The sequence below is a fragment of the Garra rufa genome, chromosome 24, assembly GCF_049309525.1.
Source record: "Garra rufa chromosome 24, GarRuf1.0, whole genome shotgun sequence".
In the NCBI taxonomy this organism is placed as follows: Eukaryota; Metazoa; Chordata; class Actinopteri; order Cypriniformes; family Cyprinidae; genus Garra; species Garra rufa.
Genome location: NC_133384.1, coordinates 7,363,390 through 7,386,281, shown reverse-complemented (window position 1 = coordinate 7,386,281; position 22,892 = coordinate 7,363,390). Strand labels below are relative to the sequence as shown.

The 22,892-nt window shown below is 33.9% G+C and overlaps 1 protein-coding gene across 1 annotated transcript in view; it reads left to right on the top strand.

The window, feature by feature from the left end:
* Nucleotides 1-22,892, top strand: part of fars2 (phenylalanyl-tRNA synthetase 2, mitochondrial) — a 107,713-nt gene that overhangs the window by 32,348 nt on the left and 52,473 nt on the right. Inside the window, exons 4-5 of the mRNA XM_073830869.1 lie at nucleotides 1,152-1,312; nucleotides 10,753-10,904. Coding sequence (XP_073686970.1) covers nucleotides 1,152-1,312; nucleotides 10,753-10,904 — 313 coding nt within the window. The remainder of the gene's footprint in view (nucleotides 1-1,151; nucleotides 1,313-10,752; nucleotides 10,905-22,892) is intronic.

Below are 22,892 nucleotides of genomic sequence, written 5' to 3'. Positions count from 1 at the left end.
TCTGAGCACTGACAAGCTGACCTTCTACTTCTCCAACCTTTAAAGCAATGCTCATGCATCTGTTTTTTTTTTAAGCCAGGTTCTGCACCTGACGCACAGAATTAGTGCTCAACTTCGTTGATCGAACCTTGTGAGGCCTGTTCCGAATGGAACCCATCTTGGAAATACTCTGTATGACCCTGATCACTGTAGTGTAACTCAGTTTCAGGGTGTTACTGAACCTCTAATAGCCTTGGCCATCTTTGTGGAGAGCAACAATTCTAAATTTCAATCCTCAGAGAGTTCTTTGCCATGAGATGCCATGTTGAACATCCAGTGGTCAGTATGAGAGAACTGCACTTAAAGCACCAATTGAACTGCTCTAATACAAGATACACAACTTTGTTTGGTCCTGTAAAGCAGACAAAAACATAAACATGATGAATACAGTAGGACATGTTGCATGCATGGTTTAACAACATACTGCTGTTATCACTTAGGGTGTACTTACTTTTGTTGCCAGCTATTTTGACAATAATGGCTGTATGTTGAGTTATTTTCAGAGGACAGTAAGTCTATACTGCTATACAAGCTGCACACTGACTACTCTAAAATATATCCAAGTTCCATTTCTATAGTATTGTCCTTTGAGAAGATACACTAAAATGGTTGCTGAAATGTGAGGAGTGTACTCAATTTTGTAACTACAGATTGCATACAAATTACACCAACACAAGGATAGACATGAAACTGCTCTTTAATTGTTAAATAGTAGTAATGAAAGTAGCTGCGACATTAAAAAGGAGAGGAGCCAAAATAGAGGAGCGTGTTATTGTGTTTTCATGAAAGATTATGGAGCAAGCATTTTAGTTTTTATCTGGAATAACATGAATTGATGAATCATGCATAATACGATCAAAAACGTTCCTTGAAAGGTGGGTTTTGCTTTCAGGTTGACTTAAAGGGTTTTGTATTTGTATGCTGAACGCCGCAACACAACAGAAGAACGTCAAGGTTTGGGATTCTGCTGGATTTGTTTTGACTAGCTGCATTCATCCTTGTTGAAACATTTGTCTTTTCATGACAGAATGTCACACTCTGAAAAACAAATAATAAAATGAGAAGGTTTTCCACTCATTTTTTTTATTATTATTTTTTTTTATCTTCCACAGCTGGTGCTGGGAATAAGATGGGCTGGGCTTTTGGTCTGGGGCTGGAGAGGTTGGCCATGGTTCTGTTCGGCATCCCTGATATCCGACTTTTCTGGAGCGAGGATGAACGCTTCCTCAAGCAGTTCCGCCTCTCTGACATCTATCAGCCTGTCACCTTCCAGGTAAGATTTACAGCCCTTTCTCTAAAATAGTGACCATAAGGGCCATTCACAATAACTAATAAGGTTTTGCAAATCATTCCACACTACTGGTTAAAACTTCTTGAATAATTACGATTTTTTAATGTCTTTGTAGCCTTTTCTGTTCACCAAGGCTGCATTTATTTGGTCAAAAGTATAGTAAAAACAGTAAAATAATGAAATATGTGACCTAAACCATAAAACCAGTCTTAAGCAGCACAGATATATTTGTAGCAATAAAAAATCGTTAGGATATTAAGTAAAGATAATGTTCCATTAAGATATTTTGTAAATTTCCTACTGTAAATATATTGAAACTTCATTTTTGATTAGTAATATGCATGGCTAAGAACTTCATTTGGACAACTTTAAAGGCAATTTTCTTAATATTTTGATTTTTTTTTTTGCACCCTCAGATTCCAGATTTTCAAATAGTTGTATCTCAGCCAAATATTGTCCTATTCTATCAAACCATACATTATTGATTCAGCTTTGAGATGATGTATAAATCTCAGTTTTGTGGTCCAGGGTCACATATTATTACAATTTGAATATATTTTCAAATTAAATGTATTTTTTGATGGCAAAGTCAGTGTCACTCAGAAATGATCCTTCAGAAATCATTCTAATATGTTGATTTGCTTGAATTTTGTTATCGTATTTTGAAAACGGTTTTGCTGTTTAATGTTTTTGTGGAAACTGATACACTCAGGGCTGCCAGCTCTCACGCATTCAGCGTGAGACTCACGCAATTGACACTTTTCGCACGCTCTCATGCCACACATCCATTTTCTCACGCAGTCAAAATCACCCTCAGTTAAAACTGTAATAGTAAGATATTGGCTAAACCTGTACACTACCGTTCCTTTTTTATTCATTCATTCTTTTGTTTATTGATGTATTCATTTAGGACTGAATTAAATTGATGAAAATGACCGGAAGACATTTACAATGTTATTTTGATTTGATATTTTGATATGGATAATAACAAGAACCATTATTATTAATTGAGCACTAAATACATTGCATAATTAATAACATCTGAGCAGCAAATCAGCATATTAGAGGGATTTCTGAAGGGTCATGTGACACTTAAGACTCTACTTTACATCACAAAAATAAAATAGATTTTATTCACATAAAAAAAGTTATTTTAAATTGCAATAAGATTTAGCAATATTACTGTTTTTACTGTATTTCTGATAAAAATCCTCATCCTTAATGAGCATAAAAGTCTTTTTAAAAGCATTAAAATTGAATTCGTAATTAGATATTGTAAATGTGACTCAGGTGAGCAGATCTCAACAGGTTCCTGATTTTTCCTATTGTGCATGTCACTAATGTTTGCAGTGCCAATGTTTCTAATTCATATTCTGCTCCCCTCTTTCTGCACTGCCTCTTTCTTGTATTTTGTTCTCGTTGCTATTATTCAAAGGGTCAAATGAACACACGCAGTACGCTATCCCATAATAGTCAGTCATAAGCATAGCTGCGAACGCACAGACCGTGACGACCGCAGCTTTGCAGGCTGAATCAAAACAGCTGGTTTGAAAACACTGTCACTAAATTCACTGACGTCTGAATCAATGCGAGCCCTCTAGACAGACGTTGAACTGGGAATATTGTTTTTTTTTTTTGTAAGTGAAAGGAACATATAATAGAGGACAAACAGATTGCAGTTGCTGGTAAAATGAGAAACCCATTAAACCTGGATTGCAAGACTTTAAAGATGATCAGGCATCTTGGTATTCACATAAGATAATGTGAATATTGTCAATTTAAAAAGAAATGTTTTATATGAGAATATGTTTTAAAATTGTGATGCAAAGGTGAATTTTCAGCATCATTATTATGGTCCTCAGTGTCACATGATCCTTCAGAAATTCTAAAATGCGGATTTGCTGCTCAAGAAACATTTCTGATAAAATCCCCAAAAATAAATTAAATTAAATAAAAAAAAAGGCTGCTTCTACTGCTTCACATTTTTATGGAAACTGATGCATTTTATTTCTCTGTATTCTTTCAAAAATACAGCGAGTTCAAAAGTACATGGTTTATTTGAAATAGAAAATCTTTTGTAATGTTACAAATGTTTTTACTGTCACTTTTGATCGATTTAATGCATCCTTGCTGAACAAAAAGTATTAGATTCTTTACAAAAAAAGAAAACTTTTCAGTAAGCCATACTGTTTCTTTCAGCACCTTCTGATGTTCTTCTATGTTTATTTCATGCTATAACTAGTAGTAAAGAGGACGAGATGATCGGTTCTTGTGCTAATTGGTTGCATTAAAGGCCACCAGAATGACATTTATTGTTTGAAAAATGTGATAAAATTGACAGAATTTGAAATATATATATTTTTTTTTTTACAAAGCTTATTGTGGTTATTTAATAAGAGGCTGCTGCAGTACACATAATGTTTAGTGATGTTTTGTGCAATTGTTCCAGTCAACTGAAAACACCGTGAACTAAATGATGGTTCTAGCAATGTAAGAGTCAATATTAGATCATCAAAATGGAGATTGGTTAAAAGTGATAAATTGATATTGTCAATCCAGTCCTAGCATCCACACAGCTTCTATATTTACCTGTGGTAGTTTATCTCCAAAATAGACACATATGTGACCCTGGACCACAAAACCAGTCTTAAGTAGCATGTGTATATTTGTAGATATTCCCAAAAATACATTTTATGGGTCAAAATTATTAAGTAAAGGTCATGTTTTATGAAAATATTTTGTAAATTTCCTACCATAAATATATCAAAACTTAATTTGAGATTAGTTAAATGCATTGCTAAGAACTTCATTTGGACAACTTTAAAGACGATTTTCTCACTATTTTAATATCAGATTCTCAAATAATCGTATCTCAGCCAAATATTGTCCAATCCTAACAAACCATGCATCAGTGTAAAAAAAAAAAAGGACCCTTATGACTGGTTTTGTGGTCCAGGGTCACATATAATAATGTGAATATTGTGAAGCATTGTTTTAATTTAAAAATGTATGTTTTCTATGTGAATATGTCTTCAAATTTAATTTATTTTTGTGATGCAAAGCTGAATTTTCAACATCATTATTTAACATCATTTTGCTGCTTCACATTTTTATGGAAACTGATGTATTTTATTTCTCTGTATTCTATAAAAAATACAGCGAGTTCAAAAGTACATGGTTTATTTGAAATAGAAAATCATGTGTAATGTTATAAATGTTTTACTGTCACTTTTGATCAAGTTAATGCATCCTTGTTGAACAAAAAGTATTAGATTCTTTACAAAAAATATATCCAAAAATACACTGCATGTGTCAGAATTATAGATTTTTCTTTTATGCCAAAAAACATTAGGATATTAAGTAAAGATCATGTCCCATGAAGATATTTTGTAAATTTCCTTCCATATAAACTTAATTTTTGATTAGTAATATGCATTGCTAAGATATGTTGTCCTATCCTAGCAAACTATACATCAATTTCAAAGAACTGACCCTTGTGACTGTTTTGTAGTCTAGGGTCACATATAATAATGTGAATATTTTAAAGTGTTGTTTTAATTTAAAAATGTTTTCAATGTGAATATGTTTCAAACTGTAATTTTCAGCATTATTATTCTAGTCATCAGTGTCACAATCCTTAAGCAATTATTTTAATATGCTAATTTGCTGCTCAATAAACTTTTCTTGTTAATGAGAACAAAAAGCTGCTCTGTTCTGCTGCTTCACATTTTTATTGAAACTGATCCATTTTATTTCTCTGTATTCTTTAAAAAATAGAGAGTTCAAAAGTACAGTTTATTTGAAATAGAAAATCTTTTGTAATGTTATAAATGTTTTTACTGTCACTTTTGATCAATTTAATGTGTCCTTGCTGAACAAAAAGTATTACATTCTTTACAAAAAAAAAAAAAAATTATACTCACCCCTGAACCTTTGAACAGCAGTGTGTTTGTGCTGACTGTGTTATTGAAACTATCAAAATTGGTGCAGTAGCGCAGAGAAACTTTATGATCCTTAAAAAATCCACTTAAAGGTTTAGTGTAGTTTCAGCAAAAATGAAGTTGTCATTTGTTTTCAAACAGGTTTCCGAAACACTCAAGATCTGCTATTGGTCAGACAAACATGCAGCCCCTCCCCCAATGCATTCCATTGGTTGAGCCAGTGTCTAAATATGCACAGGTGTGTTTTAGCACAAACATTAAACAAAAGCACTGAAAGCATTTAAAGAATATTTTTAATATTGCTTTTTTTAAGGAATCGGTACCAAATAAGTAGCTTATTAGTATCAATACATCAATTCCACAGTATCAATTTGTATATCCAATAGTGTTTACACTTTCTGAGGAAACCAGTCTTTACATCCTCTTGTCTTTGCACATTAAACTGGGACAAAAGAAAATATTTTAACCTTTAAAGGGGTCATCAGATGCAAAACTCACTTTTACATGTTTGAACATTAATGTGTGTTGGCAGTTTGTGTACACAACCACCCTACAATGATAAAAATCCACCCAGTGTTTTTTTTTTAATCTTAAAACGTAATATCCCCTTTTTAAAATCAGGTCATTCTCAGCTTCTTGACGGTGCAATGGCACACAGACAGAAGCCGCTCCCATGATAGTTGATTGACATGAGCGCCTTACCTTAGACCCGCCCACACCGAGCTGAAACAGTCCGACTCCGATCACCATTGTGTGACTCAGGTGCAGGGGAAGACAAGAATGTCTTCGATTGAGCGATTGAGGTGTTAGTTGTTGGATGTAATAATGAACATAGTCCTCATTTACTCCCAACATCTGAGCTACTGAAGACGCAGAGGATTAACGTTACTTTAGTTTTTGAAAGGAAAGCGTTTTATGCATCTTTGCAAATGACCTTTCTTAATAATGTGCTTGTTAGCAAGTTTCGCAGCTAAACGCGGCTAAATGTGGCTAAATTCGGCTTTAGTAAACATTACGGCTCGTCATTCCATGGCAGACAGGGGCGGGGCGAGCAGAGCTCATTAGCATTTAAAGGAACATGCAACAGAATAGCTCGCTCTAAAAAGGGCTGATTTTGACAGGGTAAAAAGTTATAGACTTCTGATTAAGTCAACAAAAGAATCAACTTATGGAAAATGGGCATCCGATGAGCACTTTAGTGCTTTTTTTTCAGTCACTTTGAATTGAATTGCATTGAAATTGTTGCACACAGACCATAGAAGAGGTGTTTTGAGGACAGTATGTGCTCTTCTATCCACATGTGACCTTCTGTATGTCTCATATGGCCTATATTGTTGAGGGACCTTGGTATATTAAAGGTTTGACACTGAACCTGTTGTCCTATAGATGTGTGTCTGTGTGTGTAGTGTGAGGCAGGCTGGATGGTCGTCCTGCAGGGAATGTGTGTGTGACTGATTACCTGTGCTCTCTGGCTGTAGGTCATTTCTCAGCCCATCTCCCTCTCTGCCCACTGTCCATTACTCAGAGAAAGAGAGAGAGAGAGAGAGCGCGATAGAGAGAGAGAGAGACATTTGCTTGTCAGTTTGCCTGATGCTCTGCTGGGGTTATATATGACAGTCTCTCTGTCTGTCTCTCTCTCTGCGCTGGTAATGAGGTATGACCGTGGGGTCAGCGCTCTCATCCGCCCTTGTGTGTTTTGTCGTGTCCTGTGAGAGCAACACGCGCAACATACACACAAGTGCACACTATAAATCACAGCACACAATAAGACATGCTGTATGACACACAAATGGCCTCCACACACACACATACACACTATCACAGCCAAAAACAAGAAGCGCAATGCAGGTTCCCATATACGGTTCTCACTTTAATAACCTCACAAACACTAACGGCATGCTTACATGATCTCTAAAGTGGATTTGCATTCATATTATACACACTGGGAGGTGACTAAGATTTTAAGGGCATATTCTTTTCCCAAAAGCATCATTAACCAGCTATTAGACCCTTTTTTTTTTCTAACCAAAACACTGCAAACTGAATTAAAGTTTTCATTTAGCCCAAACCTGAAACTGAAAGTAAATGTAAAACTTAATTAAAGTAATTCAACTAAAAAAAATTAAGTAGTCAACAAATTAAACAATGTATTTAACAGTCAACACACTGAGTTGTGTACAAACATCTAAATTGCACACAAGGCAGTTTTTATACCAAGTGGATGTGATATAATTGTTATAACTGATGTAATTGTTTATACTCGTTGCTTGTAATAAAAGCTTGTTTTCGTTACAGATTTATTCAAACTTGCATTTAACAATGAAGACATCACTAGGTTTAGTAAAAATATACGTAATATGCATTTTAGTGCACATATTTAGCAAAATGCTAAAATGCTAACAAGCTATGGGTATTGAATGGCTTTCAGTGAGGTTATGTAATGGCCAGGCGGCTCTGCAGTTAGTTATTATTTGTTTTATTGACATTTTTCTATGGTTTAAACCCTAAATAAGTGATTATATGAAACATGATGCATTTCAGTAAGCCATACTGTTTCTTTCAACATCTTCTGAAGTTCATTTGTTTATTTTGTGCTATAACTACAGTAGTAGTAAATTGGAAGAGATCGTTTTGTTTTGTTTTTTGTGCTGATTGAACTACAGCAATGTGTCAAGCCACATTAAAGAGCACTTGAATGATATTTATTGTTTGAAAAATGTGTTAATAATGACATAACTTGAACAATGAGACTTTGTTTCATTTGAAAACGCACAAAGCTAATTGCAATACAAATAATGTTCAGTGAAGTTTTGTTCAAATGTTGAGTCACTTGAAAACACCATAAACTAAATATTGTTAAAAATTATTACAATTTAAAAGACATGTTTTCTATGTGAATATGTTTTAAAATAGCAAAATGTATTCTTGTGGTGCAAAGCTGAATTTTCAACATAATTTTTCTGTGGTTGAAACACTAACTGAGTGATTGCATAAAACATGATGAATTTCAGTAAGACATACTGTTTCTTTCAACACGTTCTGATGTTCATTTATGTTTATTTTGTGCTATAACGTAGTAAAGAGAAATAGATGATCGTTTTTTTGTGCTGATTGAACTAAAGCAGTTACAGTGTTGTGTACAGCTACATTAAAAGCCACCAGAATGACATTTATCGTTTCAAAAATGTGATAAAATTGACAGAATTTGAACAAGAAGACTTTTTTAATATCAAAACGTACAAAGCTAATTGCAGTTATTCAATAAATGGCCAGTGCAATGCAAATAATGTTTAGTATTAAAGTTTTGAAGTTTTGTTCAATTGAAAACACCAGAAACTAAATGATCATTTCAGCAATTTAAGAATCAATATATTGGTTGATCAAAATGGAGATGGTTAAAAGTAAGAAATTGATATTGTCAACCCAGTCCTAGCATCCAAACAGCAGACATGTTTACCTGTAGTAGTTTATCTCCAAAATAGATTCTAAAACAGTTCACTCCATCAGTGAAGTGCTAATTAAATGTCAGTGTTTTAATCAATGATCTTAGTCCTCTAAAACCTTTTTCGACGAAAATGAAATTCATTTTATTTTGCTGATTGAGTTGAATATTTTTGGTTGTCAAAATTTTAGTGCATCACTATTAACTTTAGTCACAAGTTCCATCATTACCAACTTTTTTTCTGTGATTTAGTGTTTTCCGTAACCAGAGTTTCAATGTAAATTTGCAAAGTTGTGTGACTGACCTGTGGTTAAAAGCATAGCCTATGTTAGTATGAGATGCAGATGCATATATGTGTGTGTGTGTGTGTGTGTGTGTGTGTGTGTGTGTGTGTGTGTGTGTGTGTGTGTGTGTGTGTGTGTGTGTGTGTGTGTGTGTGTGTGTGTGTGTGTGTGTGTGTGTGAGTGACCCTGGACCACAGAACCAGTCTTAAGTCGCTGCGGTATATTTGTAGCAATAGCCAAAAATACATTGTATGGGTCAAAATTATTTTTTTTTTATACCAAAAATCTTTTTTGTAAAATTCCTACTGTAAACATATCAAAATGAAATTTTTGAATGGTGATATGCATTGTTAAGAACTTCATTTGGACAACTTTAAAGGTGATTTTCTCAGTATTTTGATTTTTTTGCACCCTCAGATTCCAGATTTTCAAATAGATGTATCTCGGCCAAATATATATACATCTCAGTTTTGTAAAATTTAACTTTATGACTGGTTTTGTGGTCCAGGGTCACATATATTCAGCAAATGATTTAAAAATAGCAGCATACACTTCAGATGCAATGTTCATTATTCACAGCAATAATTTGATCTTGAACCACTTAAATAGCACAAGTTATTTAACATGCATTACATAAAAGCAGTTGTAAATTGATAAACCAACATGGTTTAAATGATAGAATTTACAGTAATCCACATTTAGGACACAGTCATGAATTGCTAGTTAACTTTTCCAGCAATGCATATGCTGCTGTACAGGAAACACAACCCTGATCAGCTGATAAGTTCCCAAAATTCTTCTAAAACCAACCTGACCAGTGAAAATCAGCTTGGTGGCTTTCTAAGAGCAGGAAATCACCTCATGCTGAATGAAAATGCTTTTTCAACAGAGGGAAAAAAAATCCCCTTAACTGGTAAAATCAATATGACACACAGCTTTGAGTGGCTTTTCGCGGGTATAAAATGGCTGTGTCATGAACAGTTTGATACGCCCGCTGAACCGAGTCCATCCCAGAAGAACCCCAAGGAAAAAAATAAAATCATTAGCATCTTTTTAAAGTCTGTTATATATCTTATACAATACATAACACTATTAATTGCGAAATTAAACTTTTTGAACATTTTTAGTTAGCTAGGTTTCAGCATACCACTATCGCTAGCCAAACAGATTGCTAGTTTAGCCTTTACTCAATGCAAATGTTCATTTATATGTTTTACACTGTACATAAGTTTTTGCTTCATGCTCTTGGGACTCCACTTTGCAAATCAAATCAGAAAAGGAGAACTGCTGAATAATAATGGTATAAATACACATTTATCTGCAGAAAGGAGGTTGGCTTAAGGTAGTTTATCATCTTTTACCACAGTCCTCCGTACAGCTTTCATTTCATTCAGCTTTTCTGTTTTCACTGCTCTTGTGGAAGACAACTGCTGGTGTTTTTATGAATGTTTGAGGTTTTGGAGAGCCAGGAGGGCTCAGATGCTTGCTGTTATAAGGATACTAGCCCTTGTAGGTATGATGGCCTCGGGGTGTGACTGTAGATTTAACCTCCGGCTGAAGAGACTCCTCGCCTCGCTCACGCCAACATCCAACATCCAACATCCTATGTGTGTGTGTGTGTAAGTGCTGAGAGCTAAAAATAGTGAGGTTTTTAATAAACTGAATACAGTGAGGTTTTTGAATAAACTCATAGGTTTTTGAATAGAATATATATTGTATTCTTATGCATTGTATTTCTTCTTTTTTTTTCCACAGCCTCTCAGTAAGTACCCACCGCTCTTCAATGACATCTCTTTTTGGCTGCCGGCCGAAGGTTACGCAGAAAACGACTTCTACGACCTGGTGCGCAGCATCGGAGGAGACCTGGTGGAGAAGGTCACGCTGGTGGACGAGTTCACACATCCGAAGTAAGAAATCCAAAATGTCAGATACAGAAATGCTTCAAGCCAAAACCCATAACCCAGAATCAAACAAGCATTCCAGTAACACAAGACCAAAAGAATACATAACAACAAAAGAAAATGTACGTGTTATTACGAATCAGTGTGTTTAGCTGTTTTAAGGCTGTTTTAATTTTTTTATTTAATATGATTATGTAATGCATCTGTTGATTCAACATGAAGATTTTAGGGCTTTGCTGCGTTCTGTCATTTATTTTGTTCATTTGTATTTGTCAGTCTTTGCAATCATTCTTAAAGCTAATGGCTTTCGCAGGAAGGAATGCTAATGTTATTGCGTGAGGCCGTTGGCAATGCGGCATTCATCAATTGACAGAGGAGCCAGGGTCAACGATGCCTAATGGCTCAGTTTTGAACTCTTCAGCATTAGGCTCCATTTCACGTTGGATCGTGTTTGTAAGGCTCTTCAAACTCATTATCTCTTTCTTCCGTCGTCCATTCACAAACACTTTCACAAACCACAAAACGATCCACGTGATTTTCCCTGAACGCAGTTGATACGGCGCGGCTCTTCCTGTACAGGTCTGCTTTTGTGGACTGCAGCGGCTGTGCTCGGGTTGCCCTTTCCCTGTTTCCTCGCCCTGTGACATCAATAATTAATTTTTAAAGAGGATGAGAAGTTCACCTGCGGGCACAGCGGTCCGACTGTCCCAAGTCCCCTCTGCTGGAACAGACTGCGAGTGTGTGTGTTAAATGATACAACGAGAACCTGCAGTGCGTAAAAAGAGCCGCAAACATTCATCTCTGTCCCTGCTCTTAATCTTTTTTAAATAGCAACCTTTTCCCTCCCCTTCCCCTAATGACATCCATAAATAAGATGACATCACGAGGTGCTGCAAGGGTGTAATAGCCCATACGGCAGCTAGGAATTGAAAGAGATTGGTGTTTGTTTTGCTCTTTTTCTAATTCGATTCGGCCCAGACCAATGTTTGTGTGCACGTTTCTTCGAAAACAAATATATTAGTTGAATAGTTTCTAGAATAGTTTGTGATTTGTCACGATATAAGTGCATTGCCGCTGCGGAAGTACTTTTCTAATGTATTGTGTGTGCGTGTGTGTGTGTGTCCTGCAGCTAATTTCCTCTTTATGATCATTTTGCTGCAGTTGCGTCAATGCCTGTGAGCTTTGCTTCATACTTTCTACAACCAGAGAAAGAGAGAGAGAGAGAGAGAGAGTGAGGGAAAGGGCGAGGGAGACGTCAATACTTACTTTAAACCCATTCTCCAACTTCAAATCGCTAATTACAGCGAGAGGACGGCCAATCACAGCTCATCTAGCCTCCAACCGTCTCCGTCCGTCAGAAATGTCACATTCGCAATATTGTCCTAATCATTTTCTCTCGTTTTCTCTGCGGTACTGCTGACTTGGGCAGTTTTGAGAGCTGGTAATATGATGAGATTGGCAGCAAGTCTCCCATCATGCTCTTCTTCAGTGCGGTGAGGAAGATTCTGGCATCAGACATGCCCTCGAAGAGCCATGGGAAACATAACACTTTTCTTTTGTGCTCACTGTTTTACTTTTTACAAAAACACAGCAGGGTTTTCCTTTAAAAAATGACTAGATGTTTACATGTGAGTTGTTTGTCATTCTACAAAACAATGAATGTCCAAGAATCCAATAGGTTGTTTTCTAAATGCTCTTTTTTTTATACAGATGCATTTTTTTGCCCGTCTATTAGCATAAAATAGCATATATGCTCATTTTAATTGCCTTTGTCATAATAGCATCATTTTTTTTAGGAAGTGAAGTTTTCAAGAACAAGTACAAGTCATCTTGTTTTTATATTTTGTGATTCTCAGGGGGGACAATCTTACTTGTCAACCCTGTTGCTTTAATTTTGTGAGAACAAGTCAGTTCAAATAGTAAAACTGTCCACCCTGTTACCATCAATCCTGTTGCTATCAAAATTAAATTAATTTTCTATTAAATTTTAATAAAAAACTGAACATTAAAATACCAGTATTAATTTCTCTTTACAAAAAGTACTTGATAATTTCACACCTTAAGAATAAGACTTGTAATGTCCATTTAAACTGTCCACCCTGTTACCATAACTTTGTAAAGTAAGTAGTTCATAATATAAAAAAGTGAACATTCAAATATCAGAATATAATCTTTCGCAAAAGTACACATAAAAGTACAATAAATTTCACATCTTGAGAATGAGGTTTGTAATGTCAATTTAAAGTTTAAAATTGTCCACATTGTTAACGTCTACCCTGTTACTATAATTTTGTAAAGTTAACAGCTGATGATATAAAAGTGAACATTAAAATATCAGCATGCAATTCTCTTTTCCAAAAGTACACATAAAAGTACAAAAAATTTCAGATCTTGAGAACAAGGTTTGTAATGTCAAACTAGAGTTTAAAAATGCCCACACCGTTACTGTCAGCTGTGTTGCCACAATTTAGTACAGTACACAACTGATAATAAAAAGTTAACATTAAAATATCAGCATTAAATTATCTTTTCAAAAAGTACTTTACAGTTTTACACATTGAAAACAAGAACTGTTATCAAATTAAACTGTAAAACTGTCCACCCTGTTAGCATCAACTTTGTTACCATTATTTTGTATAGTACACAACTGATAATAAAAAAGTGAACATTAAAATATTAGCATTAAATTCTCTTTTATAGTTTAACACCTTGAAAACAAGAACTGTAAAGTCAAATTAAATTGTAAAACTGTCCATCATGTTACCGTCAACTCTGTTACCATCCTTTTGTAGGGTACACAACTTTCATTTAAATGTGAACATTTAAATATCAGCCCCAAATTCTCTTTTCAAAATGTACTTAATGCTTTCACACCTTGAGATCAAGTATTGTAATGCCAATTCCGATTAAAAATGCCCACCCTGTTACTGTCAACTCTGTTACCATAATTTTGCATAGTACACAACTTATCATTTAATTGTGAACATTCAAATATCAGCTTTAAATTCTCTTTTCAAAAAGTACTTAATACATTCACACCTTGAGAACAAGACTTGTAATGCCAGTTTAGTTTAAAAAGCCCATCCTGTTACTGTCAGCTCTCTTACCGTTATTTTGTATAGTACACAGCTGATAACCTAAAATTAACATTAGAATATCACCATTTAATTCTCTTTTCAAAAAGCACTTACACCTTAAAAACATGAACTGTAATATCAACTTCAATGGTAAAACTGTCCACCGTGTTACCATAAACTTTGTTACCATAATTTTGTATAGTACACAACTTATCATTTAATTGTGATCATTCAAATATCAGCTTTAAATTCCCTTTTCAAAAAGTACTTAATACTTTCACACCTTAAAAACATGACTTGTAATGCCAGTTTAGTTTAAATAGCCCACCCTGTTACTGTCAGCTCTGTTACTATAATATGGCATAGTACACAACTGATAATAAAAAGGTGAAAATTAAAACGTCAGCATTAAGTTCCCTTTTCAAAATATACTTAATAGTTTACACCTTAAAAACAAGAACTGTAATATCAAATTAAATTGTAAAACTGTCCACCCTGTTACTGTCAACTTTGATACCATAATTTTGTATAGTACACAACTTATTATTTAAATGTTAACATTCAAATATCAGCCTTAAATTCCCTTTTCAAAAAGTACTTAATACTTTCACACTTTGAGAACAAGACTTGTATTGCCAGATTAGTTCTCAGTTAAGCTCACCCTGTTATTTTCAGCTCTGTTACTATAATTTAGTATAGTACACAACTGATAATATAAAAAAGTGAACATTAAAATATCAGCATTAAATTATTTTCAAAAAGTACTTTACAGTTTTACACCTGAAAAACAAGAACTGTGATATCTACTTAAATTGAACATTTGTCCACCCTGTTACTGTCAACTCTGTTACCATAATTTTGTATAGTAAACAACTTAGCATTTAATTGTGATCATTCAAATATCAGTTTTAAATTCCCTTTTCAAAAAGTACTTAATACTTTCACACCTTGAGAACAAGACTTTTAATGCCAGTTTAGTTTAAAAAAAGCCCACCCTGTTATTGTCAGCTCTGTTACTATAATTTTGTATAGTGCACAACTGATAATAAAAAAGTGAATATTAAAATATCAGCATTAAATTTATATTGTTGTGTAAGCAAAGACAAAGAATGAGACCAAAAAAAAAAAAAAAAAAAAAACACTGCATAAGCCAATACACCTTTGAACAGCACAATGTATTTATCAGCACATCACTTATTTGTACTGTAATCCAATCAACTTTCACAGCAGGCTATATCTGCTGACAGTAGGTAAATCCTACATGCTATCTATTCTCTAACAGTATTTCTTGGTTGTACTGAATCCTTAACTGCAAATTCCCCTAACGACTGAAATGCAAACCCAATGGTGGGAAGTCATTTATAGTAAGCTGAGATACGGCGGTATATTTTAGTTATATTTGTGACACGCACATCCTCGGCTTGAGACAGCTTGAAAGATTCAGGTGTGCTTATCATTTATTCTGTTTCCAAAAATGTTCATGAAAAATGTTTGCTGAAGTTTTTCGAGGCTGAGTTGGCCCCAATGACAAATAAAATCTTAATGCTTTAACTTAGACAGTTAGAGAAGCGGTAAGTTACATTTTTAGAATAATATGTGCAGTGAAATAGGCATCTGAATGTTAAAAAGGACCAAATGCCACATTCACACTGAACTTTTTCCATCCGTTATATGATGGATGTCTATATCCCTTAGAAATGTCAAGGTATTGCATGTAAGCTGTCCAGCAATAAACATTTCTGATGATTTGTAGCACCTGACATTCAAATCATAGTCTTTTCCAACTGTGCAGCGATATATAAAGAATTGAAATGTCATAGGAAACTTTCAATAGAACAGTAGTGAGAGGACAAGGAGGCAATGCAAATGTTTAGTTTAGAAGTTTAACTTTAAACCATCGCTTCTGGCCAAATGCAATTCCTTCAGTGATGTTGTCCTCTCACTTCACAATCACCCAACATATTTATTTAGAACTGTTTTGGATGGTTTTTTTTTTGTTTGTTTTTTTGCTTGTAAATGGTGTTTGATTGGGACATGTTTCTCTCCTGATTCAGACCAGACCAGTTTTGGATGAACTTCATGCAAATGATGACAACAATGCTGACAAATAAAGGGGAAATGTACAAAACATAAAATAAATTAAATCTGCAAGCAGCGATGAAAGGCCCCTTGCACCCGCCCCTCGCAACTTATATTTCCATGGTGAAATATTGAAATTTGTCAGGCCACCATGGACACGCCCTTCAACGAAAACTCAAGATATTTGCAATTAGACTGACCAATTTTGTTGTTGAGCTGTATAAATCTCAAGGAGGAGTTTGTTGCAATGTAAAGCATGTCACTTCCTGTTGCCAGCAGGTGGCGCTATGCATAAAACTGAATATGGACATGTAGATGTCTTCAGGTCAGGAGTGTTATCACACATGTGAATTTTGGGGCAAATTGGACATTGTATGCCTGAGTTATAGCAACTTCCTGTTTCATGGTGAAACTTTGAAATTTGTCAGGCCGCCACAGACACGCCCTCTGACAAAAACTCTAGATCTTCACAATTTAACGTCACATGGGCCTTAAGATTAGACTGACCAAATTGGTGTTGATCTGAATAAATCTCTAGGAGTAGTTTGTTCAAGTACGACGCCTGAAAATGGCAAAATGACACAAAATTTGCAGAGAAAATTAAAAATAACCGACTTCCTGTTGGGTTTCAGATTTTGCTCCAAGATACTTTTTTGAAGGTATTGGTGTGTAACATCTGTGTACCGATTTCCGTGCATGTATGTGAAGCGTAGCTCAAAGCGCACACCGCAGAACGTGTAAAGGTGGCGCTATCGAGCCATTTTGACACACCCACTTCTGAAACCCATATTAGACATTAATTTTCACCAGTTCTGATGTGTGTGCAAAGTTTCATGAGTTTTCGGGCATGTATATTTACTCAAATATTTAGAAAATTAAATTAACTATTAAACTAAACAATTAATAAAAACTACAAGTAAAATTGTGATTCTGTAAATGTAATTTATTTAAATTAAAATTAGGAAATATGAACAACAAAGAAAGAAGAAGTCATGCTCTCTCTCCTTTGCTGTCTTTCAACAAGCAGTTGTTTGTCTGACATCAATAACAAATCTCACCCGATGGGCAATATAATCCAACACAAATCTGCATTTATCGGCCCGTAACGCTGTCAGGTGTAAACGAGCAGAATTAATTTGGGAAGTTGACAGAGCTGTCAATAAATCTGACAGCTGTGGACAGGAGACCTGACGGAGAACTGCCGGATTTAGCTCGTCAAACGCCTCTGATTTACGCTCTCTGTGGCTTGATATAGTGTGATGTTCTGCTGGTTGGTGTGTTGTTGGATATGTGACGCCATCTGTAGTAGTATCATATTTGAGAGCGTCAGCATCGGGTGCAGTGACAAGACTAAACGTTTTAAGGCCCTCATGGTTATGTATTTATATATGTTGGAAGCATCGCATCAAAACTGCATTATCAGGATTTATGTCAGGCTGTGATCAACATTTGCTTTGCTGTCAAGAGAAAACGGTATGTGGTTGAGAGACACTTGTTTAGCTCTTCGAATCATTTTGATTTCAACACAGCTAAAAGTTACAGCTACAGGCTATATGTTAGTTAATATGTTTTTATTATACTAATTATAAATTAATGAAAAAAAGAATGATGAAAAATCTACCCTTGCTACATTCTTTTTTCAATGGATATAATGGAATCCGATTGTTTCAAAAAAAGGTTTTAAATTTGCTAGCTGAATGACAGAACGTGAGGAGGGAGAGAAGATACATGTCAAAAAGTGTGAACTTACATGACTGCAGTTGCAGCTAAGCTCGGCCGGTCAGGTTGGGAGACAGTGATAGGAGTAAGGGATGTACTGCTAGCAAATGGTTATCCTCATCAGCAGGCTGCTGGAAGAGCCAGACTTGTTAAAAATCTGCCCTCTTTGTCGGAAGCCCGGGGGGGATCCTTCCGGAAAGCGCTACAAGCCAGCAGGCTAATGTCTGCCACCATTACTGAGCCACAGTGAAGGAGACACAGGAGAGTGTGTTTGTGTGTATGTGTGTGTGTAAGAGAGAAAGCAAGTGAGCGGAGTGTATTTAATGGACCATGGCTCTGAGAACATCAACTATAGCCTTATGAATAATGGGGTGTTGTTGACGATGCAAAACTGCGCAGGGGAGGATGCTATGCATCACATTACACCTCACAAACACGCTCACACTCATACATACAAATACTGGCACATTTATATCTTGCACCTATAGAGTGAGCGATGCTAAAAAAGAGATGATGATGTCAAATGTTTAGTCATATTTGACTAAATATTGGATTTAGGCATGTATGCTGCCTTCAGAAAGTAACACTCATTAATTATTTTATTCTGATCTCAAATTAAAGCACATTTGAAGGTTTTTTTTTTCTCACACTCATGAGTCACTGCACAAAAAGACCAGGAACGTGGTGCATAGAAGCGTATTTCCGCCTCAGAGTGAAAAGTTATGAAGATAAAATGAGATTTGTGGGAAGTGTAAAATAAGAAATCAGTCTCACAAGTGTGAAATATAATGTAGATCTAGATATAAAGTCATAGTCGTGAGATGTAAAGTCACAATTACAAGAAATAACATCATAATGGTATATAAATTGTAATAATGTTGTAATTGTGAGATTTAAAATTTAAAAAGCCAGAATTACAAGAAATTAAGTCACAGTTGTGAGATTTAAAATCACAGTTGAATGATAGAAATCTGAAGTTACAGGAAATAAAATTGCAATTACAAGAATTAAAGTTACAGTTATGAGATTTAACATCACAGAAGTCGTAATTACAATAAATATAGTCACAATTACAGGATTACACAAAAGCCAGGATTACAAGAAATTAAGTTGCAATTACAAGAAGTGAAGGCACAGTTGTGAGTTTTAAAATCACAGTCGAAAAATATAAAGCCGTAATTATAATCCCAATTGTGAGATTTAAAGTCACAGTTGAGAGATAAACAATCACAATTCCAAGAAACAGTCACATTTGTGAGATTTAAAACCACAGTTGAAAGATTTAAAGCTGGAATTACAAGAAATGAAGTTAAAGTTATGAGATTTAAAATAAAAGAAGCTATATCTTCTTAGAGATTTAGAGTTGCAATTACAAGGAATAAAGTTACATTTATGAGATTTAAAAAAAATCACAGAAGATATAAAAATCGGAATTACAAGAATTATAGTCAAAGTTAACAGCTGAAAGATAGAAAGCCAGAATTAAAAGCAATTACAAGTAATAAAGTCACAGTTGTGAGATTTAAAGTCACAGTTGAAAAAAATGCAATCACAATTTCAAGAAAAAGGCACAATTGTGAGATATAAAGCTGGAATTACACGAAATAAAGTTGCAATTACAAGAAAAAAGTTACAGTTATGATATTTAAAATCAAAGAAGATTACAAGAAATAAAGTCACAATTGTGAAATTTAAAATCACAGTATACAAAGTCAGAATTACAAGAAACAAAGTAGCAATTACAAGAAATAAAGTTAGTTATAAGATTTAAAATCACATAAGATATAAAAGTGAGAATGTGACAGTTGTGAGATTTAAAATCACAGTGAAATATATAAAGCCAGAATTACAAGAAACAAAGTAGCAATTACAAGAAATAAAGTTAGTTATGAGATTTAAAATGACAGAATTAAAGATATGAAAGTGAGAATTACAAGAAATATAGTTGAAGTGACAGTTGTTAGAGTTAAAGTCACAGCTGAAAAATATAAAGCTGGAGTTACAAGGAAAAAACTTGCCATTACAAAAAATAAACTCACAATTGTGAGATTTAAAGGTGCAATTACAAGAAAAAAGTTACAGTTATAAAATGTAAAATCACAGGAAATATAAAGCCAGAATTACAAGAAATAAATTCCCAAATGTGGGTCACAGTTAGGAGATGTATTGTCACAATTACAAGAAAAAAGTATAAATTGTAAGATTTAAAGTAACAGTTAGGAGATATAAAGTCAATTACAAGAAATAAACTCACAGTTGTAAAATATAAAGTTAAAGGCAAAAACAGACTTTCATACATTGCTTTTATAATTGTCCAGTAACTCATTGATGTATGTTTCATAACAAATATTAGTATGTTTTGTATGTATGTTTTTCCTTTGTAATTTTTCATCAAACTTTTGCGGCACCCAACAAAATGTCTGTGGCTCCATGGAGTGAAAATGGCAGAAGCCACTTAAGCAGCTTCAAGTGAGATGAATGTGAATGCTAACAGATACTGCAGTTTCTCCAAGTTTTATAAATGTTCTTGACCCAGACACTACCGAAACCAGACCATCCTCTCAAATTAGAATAACTGAGCCAGAACGGCGGTTGTCAAAGTGACCAGGAGACCGGTAAGAGTTGCAGAGCGAAGGCTGACATGGCAGAAACTCTCCAGACATCAAGAGTCTCCTCTGTAGTTCACAAATTTAGTCTCTTTGGGACAGTGACCAGAGGGAACGACACTTCTGAGAAATGTGATGTCGTGCCTTGAGTTCGCTAGAAGCCTTGTGACAAAATCTGAAATTGTTTTGAAGAATGTTTTGCAGTTGAGTTTTATAGCAACATATCCTTAAGGTGCAGCTGTAGTAGTCAAATTTCACATATAAACATGATCCATTGTTTGGCAATAGTGTAGTGATGTATGAAGTACAGCTCACACAAAGGACACTTTCAAATCAGGCAACTTTCTGATGGTCAACACAGCAAATCTACGGGACCAGTTTGAACCAATTCATATGGATTTCTCTTGAAATGACTGGATTTTGCCTATGAAAATATACCATACAGTGGTAAATTTGACTGCAGCTTAACTGTCAAGCATGAGAAGTTGTGCACAGAATATGAAGATATGTGTTAAAATAAAGGATATTAAAGTTCTGGAAAGTGCCTAGCCAGACGCTGAATTCATTTTGAAATAAAGTAAGTGCAAATGGACAAGATTCATAATGTGTTGAATCTGTTGAAAGGAGAAAAATTTAAATAAAATATGAAATATATGTTTTATATTTTAACCATTTTGAAATGAAGTAATGAAGTGAAATGGACAAGATCATAAATGTGTTGAATCTATTGAAGGCAGAAAGTTACAGGGGTAGAAAATGGAGGTCTAGCTGAATAAATTAAAATAATATTATAAAAATAATAAAAATGAAAAAAAAAAAAAACAAAGTAAAATAAAACATAATTAATATTTCAAACATTTTGAAATGAAGTAAGGCAATAAATTGACAAGATTCATAAATGTGTTGAGTCTGTTGAAGGGAGAAAATCACAGTGGAGAAAAAATGGAGATCTAGCAGAATAAAAATAAAATAAAATAAAATAAAATAAAATAAAGATGTCACAGTTACAAGATATTAAGCCACAATTGTAAGAAATAAAGTTTGAGTTAAATTGTAAGATTTAAAGTCATAGAAGATGTACATTGTAATAACAATATATAAATCATTTTAAGTTATAAAGCCATAATTATAAGAAATAAAGTAAGCCACAGATGTGAGATTTTAAAATCACAGTTAAAAGATATAAAGCCGAATTACAAGAAATAAAGGTGCAGTTACAAGATATAAAGTTACAGTAGTGATATTTAAAATCACAGTTGAAAGATATAAAGCTGGAATTACAATAAATTAAGTTGCAATTACAAGAAATATAGTCACAATTGTGAGATATAAAATAACAGTTGAACAATTAAAAGCCAGAATTACAAGAGGTTAAGTTACAATTACAAGAAGTAAAATCACAATTGTGAGATTTTAAAGTCACATTTAAAAGATATGAATCTCAGTTAAAAATATAAAGCTGGAATTACAAGAAATGAAGTTGCAATTAGGTCTACAAGAAATAAAGTCAGAATTACAAGCAATATAGTCACAATTGTGAAATTTATAGTCACAGTTGAAAAATATAAAGACGGAATTACAAGAAATATAGTCTCAATTATGAGATATAAAGTCACAGTTGAGAGATAAAAATGTCACAATTACAAGAAATAAGGTCACAGTTGTGAGATTTAAAATCACAGAACATATAAAAGTCAGAATTACAAGAAATATAGTCACAATTGTGAGAAATAAAATAACAGTTGAAAGACAAAGAAAAAAAACGATATATTGCAATTACAAGAAATAATGTCACAATTGTTTAATTTACAGTCACAGTAACAAGAAATAAAGTTACAGTTATAAGATTTAAATTCACTGAAGAAATAAGGTCAGAATTAAAAAGAAATATAATTACAAAAGTCACATTCATGAGATATAAAGAATTACAAGAAATAAAGCTGCCATTGTAAGGTTTAAAATAACAGTTGGAAGCTTTAAAGCCAGAATTACAAGAAATTAAGTTGCAATTGTGAAACTTAAAAAGGAAGACATAAAGCCAGATTTAAAAGAAATATAGTCTCAATTGTGAGATGTAAAGTCACAGTTAGGAGATATATAGTCACAGTTAAAAGAAATAAAGTCACAATTGTGAGATTTAAAATCACAGTTGAAAGATATAAAGCCAGAATTACAAGAAATAAAGTTGCAATTACAAGAAATCAAGTTAGTTATGATATTTTGAATCACAGAAGAAATAAAAGTCAGAATTTCAAGAAATATAGTCAAAATTGTGAGATATAAAATTACAGCTAAAAGACAGAATTACATGTATTTTCACTTTATTTCGGCATTTATTATATATTTTATTTTGTATTTTATTAATATATTTTATTTTTTAATCTACTAGTCCTCCATTTTTCCCCTGTAATTTTTTTTATTATATTTAGTATTTAGTTATTTATTTTGCTAGACCTCCATTTCAATGTATCAAAATGTTTGAAATATAAAACATATGATATATTTAATTTTAT